Genomic DNA, 18204 nt, shown 5'->3' on the forward strand with positions numbered 1-18204 from the left:
CTGGACTCTATCTCCTCACTGTGTCTGGTCTTTCTCTCCTCACTGTGTCTGGACTCTATCTCCTCACTGTGTCTGGACTCTATCTCCTCACTGTGTCTGGACTCTATCTCCTCACTGTGTCTGGACTGTATCTCCTCACTGTGTCTGGACTCTATCTCCTCACTGTGTCTGGACTCTATCTCCTCACTGTGTCTGGACTGTATCTCCTCACTGTGTCTGGACTCTATCTCCTCACTGTGTCTGTACCCTATCTCCTCACTGTGTCTGGACTGTATCTCCTCACTGTGTCTGGACTCTATCTCCTCACTGTGTCTGGACTCTATCTCCTCACTGTGTCTGGACTCTATCTCCTCACTGTGCCTGTACCCTATCTCCTCACTGTGTCTGGACTCTATCTCCTCACTGTGTCTGGACTGTATCTCCTCACTGTGTCTGGACTCTATCTCCTCACTGTGTCTGGACTCTATCTCCTCACTGTGTCTGGACTGTATCTCCTCACTGTGTCTGGAATGTATCTCCTCACTTGTCTGGACTCTATCTCCTCACTGTGTCTGGAATGTATCTCCTCACTGTGTCTGGACTGTATCTCCTCACTGTGTCTGGACTGTATCTCCTCACTGTGTCTGGACTGTATCTCCTCACTGTGTCTGGACTCTATCTCCTCACTGTGTCTGGAACGTATCTCCTCACTGTGTCTGGAATCTATCTCCTCACTGTGTCTGGACTGTATCTCCTCACTGTGTCTGGTCTTTCTCTCCTCACTGTGTCTGGACTCTATCTCCTCACTGTGTCTGGAACGTATCTCCTCACTGTGTCTGGACTCTATCTCCTCACTGTGTCTGGACTCTATCTCCTAACTGTGTCTGGACTGTATCTCCTCACTGTGTCTGGACTCTATCTCCTCACTGTGTCTGGAACGTATCTCCTCACTGTGTCTGGACTCTATCTCCTCACTGTGTCTGGAACGTATCTCCTCACTGTGTCTGGAATCTATCTCCTCACTGTGTCTGGACTGTATCTCCTCACTGTGTCTGGACTCTATCTCCTCACTGTGTCTGGTCTTTCTCTCCTCACTGTGTCTGGACTCTATCTCCTCACTGTGTCTGGACTCTATCTCCTCACTGTGTCTGGTCTTTCTCTCCTCACTGTGTCTGGACTCTATCTGCTCACTTTGTCTGGACTCTATCTCCTCACTGTGTCTGGACTCTATCTCCTCACTGTGTCTGGACTGTATCTCCTCACTGTGTCTGGACTGTATCTCCTCACTGTGTCTGGACTGTATCTCCTCACTGTGTCTGGAATCTATCTCCTCACTGTGTCTGGACTGTATCTCCTCACTGTGTCTGGAATCTATCTCCTCACTGTGTCTGGACTCTATCTCCTCACTGTGTCTGGTCTTTCTCTCCTCACTGTGTCTGGACTCTATCTCCTCACTGTGTCTGGACTCTATCTCCTCACTGTGTCTGGACTGTATCTCCTCACTCTGTCTGGACCGTATCTCCTCACTGTGTCTGGACCGTATCTCTTCACTGTGTCTTGACTCTATCTCCTCACTGTATCTGGACTGTATCTCCTCACTGTGGTCTGGACCCTATCTCCTCACTGTGTCTGGACTGTATCTCCTCACTGTGTCTGGACTGTATCTCCTCACTGTGTCTGGACTGTATCTCCTCACTGTGTCTGGACTGTATCTCTTCACTGTGTCTGGACCCTATCTCCTCACTGTGTCTGGTCTTTCTCTCCTCACTGTGTCTGGACTCTATCTCCTCACTGTGTCTGGACTCTATCTCCTCACTGTGTCTGGACTCTGTCTCCTCACTGTGTCTGGACTCTATCTCCTCACTGTGTCTGGAATCTATCTCCTCACTGTGTCTGGACTCTATCCCCTCACTGTGTCTGGACTGTATCTACTCACTGTGTCTGGACTCTATCTCCTCACTGTGTCTGGACTGTATCTCCTCACTGTGTCTGGACTCTATCTCCTCACTGTGTCTGGAATCTATCTCCTCACTGTGTCTGGACTGTATCTCCTCACTGTGTCTGGACTGTATCTCCTCACTGTGTCTGGACTGTATCTCCTCACTGTGTCTGGACTCTATCTCCTCACTGTGTCTGGACTCTATCTCCTCACTGTGTCTGGACTCTATCTCCTCACTGTGTCTGGACTCTATCACCTCACTGTGTCTGGACTGTATCTCCTCACTGTGACTGGACTCTATCACCTCACTGTGTCTGGACTCTATCTCCTCACTGTGTCTGGACTGTATCTCCTCACTGTGTCTGGACTCTATCTCCTCACTGTGTCTGGACTCTATCTCCTCACTGTGTCTGGACTCTATCTCCTCACTGTGTCTGGACTGTATCTCCTCACTGTGTCTGGACTGTACCTCCTCACTGTGTCTGGACTCTATCTCCTCACTGTGTCTGGACTATATCTCCTCACTGTGTCTGGACTCTATCTCCTCACTGTGTCTGGACTCTACCTACTCACTGTGTCTGGACTGTATCTCCTCACTGTGTCTGGACTGTATCTCCTCACTGTGTCTGGACTGTATCTCCTCACTGTGTCTGGACTGTATCTACTCACTGTGTCTGGACTCTATCTCCTCACTGTGTCTGGACTCTATCTCCTCACTATGTCTGGACTCAATCTCCTCACTGTGTCTGGACTCTATCTCCTCACTGTGTCTGGACTCTATCTCCTCACTGTGTCTGGACTGTATCTACTCACTGTGTCTGGACTCTATCTCCTCACTGTGTCTGGACTGTATCTCCTCACTGTGTCTGGACTCTATCTCCTCACTGTGTCTGGACTCTATCTCCTCACTGTGTCTGGACTCTATCTCCTAACTGTGTCTGGACTGTATCTCCTCACTGTGTCTGGACTCTATCTCCTCACTGTGTCTGGAACGTATCTCCTCACTGTGTCTGGACTCTATCTCCTCACTGTGTCTGGAACGTATCTCCTCACTGTGTCTGGAATCTATCTCCTCACTGTGTCTGGACTGTATCTCCTCACTGTGTCTGGACTCTATCTCCTCACTGTGTCTGGTCTTTCTCTCCTCACTGTGTCTGGACTCTATCTCCTCACTGTGTCTGGACTCTATCTCCTCACTGTGTCTGGTCTTTCTCTCCTCACTGTGTCTGGACTCTATCTGCTCACTTTGTCTGGACTCTATCTCCTCACTGTGTCTGGACTCTATCTCCTCACTGTGTCTGGACTGTATCTCCTCACTGTGTCTGGACTGTATCTCCTCACTGTGTCTGGAACGTATCTCCTCACTGTGTCTGGACTCTATCTCCTCACTGTGTCTGGAACGTATCTCCTCACTGTGTCTGGAATCTATCTCCTCACTGTGTCTGGACTGTATCTCCTCACTGTGTCTGGACTCTATCTCCTCACTGTGTCTGGTCTTTCTCTCCTCACTGTGTCTGGACTCTATCTCCTCACTGTGTCTGGACTCTATCTCCTCACTGTGTCTGGTCTTTCTCTCCTCACTGTGTCTGGACTCTATCTGCTCACTTTGTCTGGACTCTATCTCCTCACTGTGTCTGGACTCTATCTCCTCACTGTGTCTGGACTGTATCTCCTCACTGTGTCTGGACTGTATCTCCTCACTGTGTCTGGACTGTATCTCCTCACTGTGTCTGGAATCTATCTCCTCACTGTGTCTGGACTGTATCTCCTCACTGTGTCTGGAATCTATCTCCTCACTGTGTCTGGACTCTATCTCCTCACTGTGTCTGGTCTTTCTCTCCTCACTGTGTCTGGACTCTATCTCCTCACTGTGTCTGGACTCTATCTCCTCACTGTGTCTGGACTGTATCTCCTCACTCTGTCTGGACCGTATCTCCTCACTGTGTCTGGACCGTATCTCTTCACTGTGTCTTGACTCTATCTCCTCACTGTATCTGGACTGTATCTCCTCACTGTGGTCTGGACCCTATCTCCTCACTGTGTCTGGACTGTATCTCCTCACTGTGTCTGGACTGTATCTCCTCACTGTGTCTGGACTGTATCTCCTCACTGTGTCTGGACTGTATCTCTTCACTGTGTCTGGACTCTATCTCCTCACTGTGTCTGGTCTTTCTCTCCTCACTGTGTCTGGACTCTATCTCCTCACTGTGTCTGGACTCTATCTCCTCACTGTGTCTGGACTCTGTCTCCTCACTGTGTCTGGACTCTATCTCCTCACTGTGTCTGGAATCTATCTCCTCACTGTGTCTGGACTCTATCCCCTCACTGTGTCTGGACTGTATCTACTCACTGTGTCTGGACTCTATCTCCTCACTGTGTCTGGACTGTATCTCCTCACTGTGTCTGGACTCTATCTCCTCACTGTGTCTGGAATCTATCTCCTCACTGTGTCTGGACTGTATCTCCTCACTGTGTCTGGACTGTATCTCCTCACTGTGTCTGGACTGTATCTCCTCACTGTGTCTGGACTCTATCTCCTCACTGTGTCTGGACTCTATCTCCTCACTGTGTCTGGACTCTATCTCCTCACTGTGTCTGGACTCTATCTCCTCACTGTGTCTGGACTCTATCACCTCACTGTGTCTGGACTGTATCTCCTCACTGTGACTGGACTCTATCACCTCACTGTGTCTGGACTCTATCTCCTCACTGTGTCTGGACTGTATCTCCTCACTGTGTCTGGACTCTATCTCCTCACTGTGTCTGGACTCTATCTCCTCACTGTGTCTGGACTCTATCTCCTCACTGTGTCTGGACTGTATCTCCTCACTGTGTCTGGACTGTACCTCCTCACTGTGTCTGGACTCTATCTCCTCACTGTGTCTGGACTATATCTCCTCACTGTGTCTGGACTCTATCTCCTCACTGTGTCTGGACTCTACCTACTCACTGTGTCTGGACTGTATCTCCTCACTGTGTCTGGACTGTATCTCCTCACTGTGTCTGGACTGTATCTCCTCACTGTGTCTGGACTGTATCTACTCACTGTGTCTGGACTCTATCTCCTCACTGTGTCTGGACTCTATCTCCTCACTATGTCTGGACTCAATCTCCTCACTGTGTCTGGACTCTATCTCCTCACTGTGTCTGGACTCTATCTCCTCACTGTGTCTGGACTGTATCTACTCACTGTGTCTGGACTCTATCTCCTCACTGTGTCTGGACTGTATCTCCTCACTGTGTCTGGACTCTATCTCCTCACTGTGTCTGGACTCTATCTCCTCACTGGAAAACAGCAGCAGCCAGAGCAGTGGCACCACGGCTGGCTCTGATGTTCAGAAGGGAGGGTCAAAGCGCAGAAGAGTAATAGTAATAGGGGACTCTATAGTCAGGGGCACAGATAGGCGCTTCTGTGGACGTGAAAGAGACTCCAGGATGGTATGTTGCCTCCCTGGTGCCAGGGTCCAGGATGTCTCCGAACGGGTAGAGGGAATCCTCAAGGGGGAGGGCAAACAGGCAGAGGTCGTTGTACATATTGGTACTAACGACATAGGCAGGAAGGGGCATGAGGTCCTGCAGCAGGAGTTCAGGGAGCTAGGCAGAAAGTTAAAAGACAGGACCTCGAGGGTTGTAATCTCGGGATTACTCCCTGTGACACGTGCCAGTGAGGCTAGAAATAGGAAGATAGAGCAGATAAACACGTGGCTAAACAGCTGGTGTAGGAGGGAGGGTTTCCATTATCTGGACCACTGGGAGCTCTTCCGGGGCAGGTGTGACCTGTATAAGAAGGACGGGTTGCATCTAAACCGGAGAGGCATACATATCCTGGCCGCGAGGTTTGCTAGTGTCACACGGGAGGGTTTAAACTAGTATGGCAGGGGGGTGGGTACGGGAGCAATAGGTCAGAAGGTGAGAGCATTGAGGGAGAACTAGGGAATAGGGACAGTGTGGCTCTGAGGCAGAGCATACGGGGAGAAGTTGCTGAACACAGCGGGTCTGGTGGCCTGAAGTGCATATGTTTTAATGCAAGGAGCATTACGGGTAAGGCAGATTAACTTAGAGCTTGGATTACTACTTGGAATTATGATGTTGTTGCCATTACAGAGGCCTGGTTGAGGGAAGGGCAGGATTGGCAGCTAAACGTTCCAGGATTTAGATGTTTCAGGCGGGATAGAGGGGGATGTAAAAGGGGAGGTGGAGTTGCGCTACTTGTTCGGGAGAATATCACAGCTATACTGCGAGAGGACACCTCAGAGGGCAGTGAGGCTATATGGGTAGAGATCAGGAATAAGAAGGGTGCAGTCACAATGTTGGGGGTATACTACAGGCCTCCCAACAGCCAGCGGGAGATAGAGGAGCAGATAGGTAGACAGATTTTGGAAAATAGTAAAAACAACAGGGTTGTGGTGATGGGAGACTTCAACTTCCCCAATATTGACTGGGACTCACTTAGTGCCAGGGGCTTAGACGGGGCGGAGTTTGTAAGGAGCATCCAGGAGGGCTTCTTAAAACAATATGTAAACAGTCCAACTAGGGAAGGGGCGGTACTGGACCTGGTATTGGGGAATGAGCCCGGCCAGGTGGTAGATGTTTCAGTAGGGGAGCATTTCGGTAACAGTGACCACAATTCAGTAAGTTTTAAAGTACTGGTGGACAAGGATAAGAGTGGTCCGAGGATGAATGTGCTAAATTGGGGGAAGGTTAATTATAACAATATTAGGCGGGAACTGAAGAACATAGATTGGGGGCGGATGTTTGAGGGCAAATCGACATCTGACATGTGGGAGGCTTTCAAGTGTCAGTTGAAAGGAATACAGGACCGGCATGTTCCTGTGAGGAAGAAAGATAAATACGGCAATTTTCGGGAACCTTGGATGACGAGTGATATTGTAGGCCTCGTCAAAAAGAAAAAGGAGGCATTTGTCAGGGCTAAAAGGCTGGGAACAGACGAAGCCTGTGTGGCATATAAGGAAAGTAGGAAGGAACTTAAGCAAGGAGTCAGGAGGGCTAGAAGGGGTCACGAAAAGTCATTAGCAAATAGGGTTAAGGAAAATCCCAAGGCTTTTTACACGTACATAAAAAGCAAGAGGGTAGCCAGGGAAAGGGTTGGCCCACTGAAGGATAGGCAAGGGAATCTATGTGTGGAGCCAGAGGAAATGGGCGAGGTACTAAATGAATACTTTGCATCAGTATTCACCAAAGAGAAGGAATTGGTAGATGTTGAGTCTGGAGAAGGGGGTGTAGATAGCCTGGGTCACATTGTGATCCAAAAAGACGAGGTGTTGGGTGTCTTAAAAAATATTAAGGTAGATAAGTCCCCAGGGCCTGTTGGGATCTACCCCAGAATACTGAAGGAGGCTGGAGAGGGAATTGCTGAGGCCTTGACAGAAATCTTTGGATCCTCGCTGTCTTCAGGGGATGTCCCGGAGGACTGGAGAATAGCCAATGTTGTTCCTCTGTTTAAGAAGGGTAGCAAGGATAATCCCGGGAACTACAGGCCGGTGAGCCTTACGTCAGTGGTAGGGAAATTACTGGAGAGAATTCTTAGAGACAGGATCTACTCGCATTTGGAAGCAAATGGACGTATTAGTGAGAGGCAGCACGGTTTTGTGAAGGGAAGGTCGTGTCTCACTAACTTGATAGAGTTTTTCGAGGAGGTCACTAAGATGATTGATGCAGGTAGGGCAGTAGATGTTGTCTATATGGACTTCAGTAAGGCCTTTGACAAGGTCCCTCATGGTAGACTAGTACAAAAGGTGAAGTCACACGGGATCAGGGGTGAACTGGCAAGGTGGATACAGAACTAGCTAGGCCATAGAAGGCAGAGGGTAACAATGGAGGGATGCTTTTCTAATTGGAGGGCTGTGACCAGTGGTGTTCCACAGGGATCAGTGCTGGGACCTTTGCTCTTTGTAGTATATATAAATGATTTGGAGGAAAATGTAACTGGTCTGATTAGTAAGTTTGCAGACGACACAAAGGTTGGTGGAATTGCGGATAGCGATGAGGACTGTCTGAGGATACAGCAGGATTTAGATTGTCTGGAGACTTGGGCGGAGAGATGGCAGATGGAGTTTAATCCGGACAAATGTGAGGTAATGCATTTTGGAAGGTCTAATGCAGGTAGGGAATATACAGTGAATGGTAGAACCCTCAAGAGTATTGAAAGTCAAAGAGATCTAGGAGTACAGGTCCACAGGTCATTGAAAGGGGCAACACAGGTGGAGAAGGTAGTCAAGAAGGCATACGGCATGCTGGCCTTCATTGGCCGGGGCATTGAGTATAAGAATTGGCAAGTCATGTTGCAGCTGTATAGAACCTTAGTTAGGCCACACTTGGAGTATAGTGTTCAATTCTGGTCGCCACACTACCAGAAGGATGTGGAGGCTTTAGAGAGGGTGCAGAAGTGATTTACCAGAATGTTGCCTGGTATGGAGGGCATAAGCTATGAGGAGCGGTTGAATAAACTCGGTTTGTTCTCACTGGAACGAAGGAGGTTGAGGGGCGACCTGATAGAGGTATACAAAATTATGAGGGGCATAGACAGAGTGGATAGTCAGAGGCTTTTCCCCAGGGTAGAGGGGTCAATTACTAGGGGGCATAACTTTAAGGTGAGAGGGACAAGGTTTAGAGTAGATGTACGAGGCAAGTTTTTTACGCAGAGGGTAGTGGGTACCTGGAACTCGCTACCGGAGGAGGTAGTGGAAGCAGGGACGATAGGGACATTTAAGGGGCATCTTGACAAATATATGAATAGGATGGGAATAGAAGGATACGGACCCAGGAAGTGTAGAAGATTGTAGTTTAGTCGGGCAGTATGGTCGGCACGGGCTTGGAGGGCCGAAGGGCCTGTTCCTGTGCTGTACATTTCTTTGTTCTTTGTTCTTTGTTCACTGTGTCTGGACTCTATCTCCTCACTGTGTCTGGACTCTATCTCCTCACTGTGTCTGGACTCTATCTCCTGACTGTGTCTGGACTGTATCTACTCACTGTGTCTGGACTCTATCTCCTGACTGTGCCTGGACTGTATCTCCTCACTGTGCCTGGACTCTATCTCCTCACTGTGTCTGGTCTTTCTCTCCTCACTGTGTCTGGACTCTATCTCCTCACTGTCTCTGGACTGTATCTCCTCATTGTGTCTGGACTGTATCTCCTCACTGTGTCTGGACTGTATCTCCTCACTGTGTCTGGACCGTATCTCCTCACTGTGTCTGGACCCTATCTCCTCACTGTGTCTGGACTGTATCTCCTCACTGTGTCTGGACCCTATCTCCTCACTGTGTCTGGACTGTATCTCCTCACTGTGTCTGGACTCTATCTCCTTACTGTGTCTGGACCCTATCTCCTCACTGTGTCTGGAATGTATCTCCTCACTGTGTCTGGACCGTATCTCCTCACTGTGTCTGGACTCTCTCTTCTCACTGTGTCTGGACTGTATCTCCTCACTGTGTCTGGACTCTATCTCCTCACTGTGTCTGGACTGTATCTCCTCACTGTGTCTGGACCCTATCTCCTCACTGTGTCTGGATTGTATCTCCTCACTGTGTCTGGACTGTATCTCCTCACTGTGTCTGGACTCTATCTCCTCACTGTGTCTGGACTCTATCTCCTCACTGTGTCTGGACTGTATCTCCTCACTGTGTCTGGACCAGATCTCCTCACTGTGTCTGGACTGTATCTCCTCACTGTGTCTGGACTCTATCTCCTCACTGTGTCTGGACTCTATCTCCTCACTGTGTCTGGACTCTATCTCCTCACTGTGTCTGGACTGTATCTCCTCACTGTGTCTGGACTGTATCTTCTCACTGTGTCTGGACTGTATCTCCTCACTGTGTCTGGACTCTATCTCCTCACTGTGTCTGGACTCTATCTCCTCACTGTGTCTGGACTGTATCTCCTCACTGTGTCTGGACTGTATCTTCTCACTGTGTCTGGACTGTATCTCCTCACTGTGTCTGGACTCTATCTCCTCACTGTGTCTGGACTCTATCTCCTCACTGTGTCTGGACTGTATCTCCTCACTGTGTCTGGACTGTATCTTCTCACTGTGTCTGGACTGTATCTCCTCACTGTGTCTGGACTCTATCTCCTCACTGTGTCTGGACTCTATCTCCTCACTGTGTCTGGACTGTATCTCCTCACTGTGTCTGGACTGTATCTTCTCACTGTGTCTGGACTGTATCTCCTGACTGTGTCTGGACTCTATCTCCTCACTGTGTCTGGACTCTCTCTCCTCACTGTGTCAGGACTGTATCTCCTCACCGTGTCTGGACCCTATCTCCTCACTGTGTCTGGACTGTATCTCCTCACTGTGTCTGGACTCTCTCTCCTCACTGTGTCAGGACTGTATCTCCTCACCGTGTCTGGACCCTATCTCCTCACTGTGTCTGGACTGTATCTCCTCACTGTGTCTGGACTGTATCTCCTCACTGTGTCTGGACGGTATCTCGTCACTGTGTCTGGACCGTATCTCCTCACTGTGTCTGGACTGTATCTCCTCACTGTGTCTGGACTCTATCTCCTCACTGTGTCTGGACTCTATCTCCTCACTGTGTCTGGACTCTATCTCCTCACTGTGTCTGGACTCTATCTCCTCACTGTGTCTGGACTCTATCTCCTCACTGTGTCTGGACTCTATCTCCTCACTGTGTCTGGACGGTATTCTGCTTTCACCCGCCAGTGGAAACAACCTGCCCGCATCTATCCTGTCTATTCCCTTCCTAATCTTATCTGTTTCTATAATCCCCCCTCATCCTTCTAAATTCCAACGAGTACAGTCCCAGTCTACTCAACCTCTCCTCGTAATCCAGCCCCTTCAGCTCTGGGATTAACCTAGTGAATCTCCTCTGCACACCCTCCAGTGCCAGTACGTCCTTTCTCAAGTAAGGAGACCAAAACTGAACACAATACTCCAGGTGTGGCCTCACTAACACATTATACAATTGCAACATAACCTCCCTAGTCTTAAACTCCATCCCTCTAGCAATGAAGGACAAAATTCCATTTGCCTTTTTAATCACCTGTTGCACCTGTAAGCCAACTTTTTCGACTCATGCACTAGCACACCCAGTTCTCTCTGCACAGCAGCATGTTTTAGTATTTTATCATTTAAATAATAATCCCTCTTGCTGTTATTCCTGCCAAAAGGGATAATCTCACATCATAATCTGTGGTAATGACGTTATTAAATATTTGTGCAATGTTTCATTGTCACAGAGCACAGAGCTTACTGCCCCCTATCCTATGTAACGGCTACAAAAGTGCCAATGCTTCGGTATTCTTCTGCTGAAGAGGAGTTAAGGACACTCATTTTGGTCCCAGCTTCTGTTAAAGGGAACCTCGTTCGCACAGAAAATGGTATGGCTCACTGGTTATGTTATAGGACTAGTCATCCAAGAGCCCTGTAATAATGATCCAGCGACACTAGTTCAAATCTCATCATGGCAATAAATTCAGTTAATTCATTACATTTGGAATAAAAGGCTATTCCCATTAATTGTGCCCATGAAATGAACGATTCTTGTCATTAGCAGTGGGTAATGAATGCTTTCCTTGCCAGGACCATTCGCAGAATGCATGATTTTAAAAAATGATTGCCGTTTAGGAGAACGCTTAAATCCCCCTAAATTGGAAGAACAAAGCGGAGAGTCTGATGGTCCTGCAATTGGTATAATGAATACTGGAACAGTTACATCAGACTTAGCAGCGAAAGATAGCAAGACAGACCAGTTCAAGCTTAAAAAAACAATGACCAGAAATTGGATTCCTATAAAACACCCATTCTCCGAATCCAATTTATGATATTCAATTTGAGGATTGACGTGATAAATAAATTACCATGAAAGGCTTGTAAAAACCCAAGTTATTTAATTAATATTCTTGAGGGAAGAGAATCACTCCCCACTAGATTGACTGATCTACATGTCAACACAAATTATAGGTTCTGACGGCGGTGATAAATCAACATTTTGGTTAATTATTTCCCACGTGAAATAGCAGCAAGGTATACGTGCAAGTAGGATGTCCATCAGGGTTATGACGGATACTCATCAACCAAGGTAAATTCTCAGCAATATACAAAACAACTCCAAAAACGAAGCCACTTTATACATGAGGATGAACAATGAATAGCTGTGGAAAACTTGTTCCCAATGGTGCAAGGGTGAAGATCGAGACATTGGACACTGATTTAAGACTTAAGACAATGACCAAAGAACCAGGCAGCAATGGACAAATGTTTTCACACAGCGAGGGGTTAGGATCTGCGAAGCATTGCCTGAGTGTATGGTGGAAGGAGATTGATGTGCGGCCTTCAATTATCAAGAGAAGGGAGAAGGTGGTGTGGTGGTAGTATCTCTGGACGAGTAATCCTGGAACAAAGTGATCGTCTCTTGCACACAGCTAGTACAGATATAACAAACCAAATTGCCTCCTTCTGTGCTGTACCAATTCTATCATTCTTTAATGCTCAATCAGATAAATTAGTATCAACGTATCAATTTTGAGGTCATTGTCATGTAATCTTTATGCCTTATATGCTGCCACTCAAGTATTTAAAACTGTGTTCACCCCTCCTGCTTACTAAGAATTCCCACAGCAACATTAACAACCTAATCTATATTCCCTCTATCACATAGAATACATTATCATAAAACAAAAGATCTTAATACTGGCTTCTGTATTGTGAAGCTCTTTTCTCTCGTGTATCATACATTAAACTACAATATGTTGTTTCGGCCTCACAAAGTGCCATTAAGTCACATCCTCTGATGTGATCGAGTGCTGAGCATTAAAGCTACTCACTCGGGAAAGGCAGCTCACTCCCACCTTCCCGGAACTATCGGGACGGACAAATACTTTACTTTCCGCTGTAACTGAGAAACAACTTCAAAGCAAAAATGGACCTGACATGGGAGTATCAAAAATAGACAAATTGTTGTTGGACCGTGGCCATTCCCTTCTATAGCATTGAAGACGTTTTGCCCAACAACATTCTGTCAGTTTCATTTTGAAATTCTCAATAGACCGCGAGACTCAATTGTCTGGGAGAGAGATTCCAGATATCCAGCATCCGTTATGTGACAAGGTGCCTCCTGACATCACAAATGCTCCCCCCTCCCTTTCTGGACTCCCACGCCATAGACAATAGTTTCTCTCTCCCCGATTGATGCACGATCAATGACCACTAAAGCAAGGTTGTAGTCCAACTGAAGGCTTTAATAAGCTAGATGTTTCCCCCAGCAGCTCAGGTACAGAATGAAGGCTGCTGGGGCGGCACGGGTTCTTATACCCCGCCTATCAGGGCGGAGCTATCATACATTCTAACCAATAGAAAGCATTCAGTTTCCACCAATGGTGCTTTAGCCTATCAGGTACCGTAATACCTATAATACCACATTCACCCCATTAAAAAAGAGTCCAGCGGGGGTGGTGGCCTGAAACTACAAAACATGGCAACATGGTATAATTAGTTATGGAGGTACCATAATACCTCCGTACAGTGTTTAGTAACTATTTACAAGTCTGATAGCTATGTACATTTGATGGTTTATATTTACAGATTACAATTAAAATGAAGCAATCAGTTGATCGGGGGCCCTGGTCGTCCTCTGTGATCGTCGGAGCTTCGGTGGTGACTCCGGTGGAGGCTCGGGCGTCTGTGACTCCGGGAGCGTGGCTTCGATCTCCATGGCAGCTTCGGCACCCCTAGACGGCACTGGTGGGGAAAACGGTTGACCTGGGAAGGGAGCGCCTGCGGGGGGCATTGGTGGGTGGGGGGATCTAGACGGGGCCGGCGGAAGAACCGATCCTCCTGTAAGGTGCTGCGGTAGAGGGGAGGGTGGGACTGGCAGCTGGAATGCGAGTGGGGTTCCGGCGGGCGGCAGGTCCCGTAGGGAGACCGTATCTTGTCGGCCGTCGGGGTACCCCACGTAGGTGTACTGGGGGTTAGCATGGAGCAGATGGACCCTCTCGACCAACAGGTCCGACTTGTGTGCCTGCACGTATTTTCGGAGATGGATGGGTCCGGGTGCTGCCAGCCAGGTCGGGAGCGAGGTCCCAGAGGAGGACTCTTCCTGGGAAGGCAAGGAGACGGTCGTGATGTGCCTGATTGGTGGTCGTACAAAGCAGTGACCGGATGGAGTGGAGGGCATCCAGGAGGACTTCTTGCCAGCGGGAGACTGGGAGGGTCCTGGACCATAGGGCCAATAGGACAGTCTTCCAGACCGTTCCGTTCTCCCTCTCTACCTGTCCACTACCCTGGGGGTTGTAACTGGTCGTCCTGCTCGAGGTGATGCCCTTGCTGAGCAGGAATTGACGCAGCACATCGCTCATAAAGGAGGACCCCCTATCACTGTGTATGTAAGCGGGGAACCCGAACAGTGCAAAGATGCTATGGAGGGCCTTGATGACGGTGGTTGTGGTCATGTTGGGGGAGGGGATGGCGAATGGGAACCGGGAGTACTCATCAATCATGTTCAGGAAGTACGTGTTGCAGTCGGTGGAGGGGAGGGGGCCTTTGAAGTCCACGCTGAGGCGTTCAAAGGGACGGGAAGCCTTTATCAGGTGCGCTTTCTCTGGTCGGTAGAAGTGCGGTTTGCACTCCGCGCAGATTTGGCAGTCCCTGGTCGCTGTCCTGACCTCCTTGTTGGAGTAGGGCAGGTTGCGGGTCTTGACAAAATGGAAAAATGGAGTGACCCTCGGGTGGCAGAGGTCCTAGTGGAGGGCTCGGAGGCGGTCCACCTGTGCGGTGGCTCATGTGCCGCGGGACAGGGCATCAGGAGGCTCGTTTAGCTTCCCGGGACGATACAAGATCTTGTAGTTGTAGGTGGAGAGTTCGATCCACCACTGCAAGATCTTGTCGTTTTTTATCTTGCCCCGCTGTGAATTATCAAACATGAAAGCAATCGACCGTTGGTCAGTGAGGAGAGTGAATCTCCTGCCGGCCAGGTAATGCCTCCAATGTCACACAGCTTCTCCTATGGCCTGGGCCACCTTTTCGACTGAGGAGTGGTGGATTTCGGAAGCATGGGTGGTCTGGGAGAAGAAGGCCATGGGTCTGCCCGCTTGGTTGAGGGTGGCCGCCAGAGCTACATCGGACGCATCGCTCTCGACTTGGAAGGGGAGGGACTCATCGATGGCGTGCATCGTGGCCTTTGCAATGTCTGCTTTGATGCGGTTGAAGGCCTGGCGGGCCTCTATTGACAGGGGAAAAACTGTGGATTGGATCAGGGGACGAGCCTTGCCCGCGTAGTTGGGGACCCACTGGGCGTAGTAGCTAAAAAACCCTAGGCAACGTTTCAGGGCCTTGGAGCAGTGAGGGAAGGGGAACTCGATAAGAGGGCGCATGCGTTCAGGGTCGGGGTCTATAACTCCATTTCGCACTACGTAGCCGAGAATGGCTAGACGGTCGTTGCTAAACACGCATTTATCCTTGTTGTATGTAAGGTTAAGGATTTTAGTGGTCTGGAGAAATTTTCGGAGGTTGATGTCGTGGTCCTGCTGGTCATGGCCGCAGATGGTGACATTATCGAGATACGGGAATGTTACTCGTAAACCGTACCGGTCAACCATTCGGTCCATCTTGCGCTAGAAGACCGAGACCCCGTTGGTGACACCGAAGGGAACCCTTAAGAAGTGATAGAGCCGCCCATCTGCCTCGAAGGCAGTGTATTTGCGATCACTAGTACGGATGGGGAGCTGGTGGTAGGCGGACTTGAGATCCACCGTGGAGAAGACCTTATAATGCGCGATCCTGTTTACCAGGTCGGATATGCGGCGGAGAGGGTATACGTCCAGCTGCGTAAACCTGTTGATGATCTGACTGTACTCGATGACCATCCTATGCTTCGCCCCGGTCTTTACCACCACTACTTGAGCTCTCCAGGGGCTGTTACTGGCTTCAATGTCCCCTTCCCTCAGTAGCCTTTAGACCTCTGACCTAATAAAGATCTGGTCCTGGACAGTGTAGTGTCTACTCCTGGTGGCGACTGGTTTGCAATCTGGGGTGAGGTTCGCAAACAGGGAAGGCGGATCGACTTTGAGGGTCGCGAGGCTACAGGCAGGGGGGTATAGGACCGCCCATTGAAGAATACAGTCGTCGTAGCGGTTGAGAGTGTTCGAGGCCGAGACTGATTCAGAGTCACCAAGACTAATCGCAGCAGTTGAGAGTTCTCTTTGGGCAGTGCGTGGTCAGCTGAGCTGGGGTCCTGGGGGTTCATCCAAGCTGGCGTCTCCCATTGGTCGCACATTGCTGGGGGTGCACAAAATGGCGGCACCCATCCCTCCAACGTGACGTCCACGGAACAAGATGGCGGCGCCCGGGGTCCGCACGTAGCCCTGGAATATGAAGATGGCGGCGACCGCTGGCCGCACGGGGCCCGTGGAGACGTTTGTGGTTGCGGTCCGCATTCGCCGCCGGAGACCGCGGCAACCACCCGGGCCTGGCATACCCCCATGAAATGGCCCTTTTTGCCGCATCCCTTCCAGGTGGATGCGTGGGCAGGGCAGCGCTGGCAGGGGTTCTTGGCCTGCCCGCAAAAGTAGCAGCGGGGCCCCTCGGGGTTGCCAGGACATCTTGCAACGCAGGCCTGTGGGGAATGGGGGAAGTCTCGGGGTCGGCAGTCGGGAACTTAAGCGCGGGCGTTCCTGGAGGCCACCCTGGAGGGTGTCCTTTTCTAACAGGCGCTGGCGGATTTGTGATGATAGCATACCTTCCACGAAAGCGTCCCGGACTAAGAGTTCCGTGTGTTCGCTCGCCAAAACTTGCAGGCAGCCGCAGCTTCTGCCCAACACCAGGAGTGCACGGTAGAATTCCTCCAGCGATTACCCAGGGGTTTGTCGCCTTGTTGCAAGCAGGTGCCGGGCGTAAACCTGGTTTACCGGGCGAATATAGTGTCCTTCTAGCAGCTCTATTGCTGCATCGAAGTCTTCCGCTTCCTCGATGAGGGTGTAAATCTCCGGGCTCACCCTTGAGTGCAGGACGTGCAGTTTCTGCTCTCCCGTGGGTGCGTTTTCGGCCATTTTGAGATACCCTTTGAAGCACGCCAGACAGTGCTTAAAGATTGCCACTGAGTTCGCCGCGTGGGGGCTAAGTTGCAGACACTCCGCCTTGATTCGGAGCTCCATCCTTTCTTCTTAAAAAAACTAGCTTATTAAATTGATGCACGATCAATGACCACTAAAGCGAGGTTGTAGTCCAACTGAAGGCTTTAATAAGCTAGATGTTTCCCCCAGCAGCTCAGGTACAGAATGAAGGCTGCTGGGGCGGCTCGGGTTCTTATACCCCGCCTATCAAGGCGGAGCTATCATACATTCTAACCAATAGAAAGCATACAGTTTCCACCAATGGTGCTTTAGCCTATCAGGTACCGTAATACCTATAATACCACACCGATTAAATCAGCTTAATCATCTTAAACATCTGAATGAGATTATCCCCCAATCTTCAATCATATAGGAACGATGACCCTTATCTGTAGAAGCTGTCCATAATTTAAACCTTTCGGTGTCCTATTCAACACCTTACCTAGAACAGCACACAAACATTTCTTACTGCTGTTGTGTTTTTTTCCAGTTCCATATATAGTGGCCGTGGTGAAGGATCCGACTTTGACCTGCAGCACCCTGAAAGGCAAGAAGGCATGCTACACAGCGCTGAAACGGACAGGCTGGAATATTCCAATGGGCCTGCTAATTGCACAGGGGAAAATCACAAATTGCAGCCTGTATAATTGTAAGTGGATGTCACTCTGACTGGAGGTCTAAGTAACTGACAATTACACTGTTTGCGGTTCAAACCCCTTTGGACAGTCAAACCAGTGGTCATCAGAACTTCAAATCATTACACACACCTGTTCCTATTATAACCAGTACACAGACCTGTTCCTATTACAACCAGTACACACATCTGTTCCTATTCCAATCAGTACACACACCTGTTCCTATTCCAATCAGTGCACACCTGTTCTTATTACAACCAGTACACACACCTGTTCCTATTCCAAACAGTACACACACCTTTTCCTATTACAACCAGTACACACAGCTGTTCCTATTACAACCAGTACACACAACTGTTCCTACTCCAATCAGTACACACCTGCTCCTATTACAACCAGTATACACACCTGTTCCCATTACAACCAATACACACACCTGTTCCTATTACTACCAGTACACACAGCTGTTTGTATTACAACCAGTACACACACCTGTTCCTACTCCAATCAGTACACACCTGTTCCTAATACAACCAGTATACACACCTGTTCCTCGAATTGTTAATA

General features: G+C 49.2%; 1 protein-coding gene across 1 annotated transcript in view; it reads left to right on the forward strand.

The window, feature by feature from the left end:
• LOC140390006 (serotransferrin-B-like) overlaps positions 1 to 18204 on the forward strand; it is a 139461-nt gene that overhangs the window by 101180 nt on the left and 20077 nt on the right. Inside the window, exon 5 of the mRNA XM_072474772.1 lies at positions 17493 to 17651. Within this exon, the coding sequence (XP_072330873.1) occupies positions 17493 to 17651 (159 nt within the window). The remainder of the gene's footprint in view (positions 1 to 17492; positions 17652 to 18204) is intronic.

This window comes from Scyliorhinus torazame, chromosome 14 (genome assembly GCF_047496885.1).
Source record: "Scyliorhinus torazame isolate Kashiwa2021f chromosome 14, sScyTor2.1, whole genome shotgun sequence".
NCBI classification, from domain to species: Eukaryota; Metazoa; Chordata; class Chondrichthyes; order Carcharhiniformes; family Scyliorhinidae; genus Scyliorhinus; species Scyliorhinus torazame.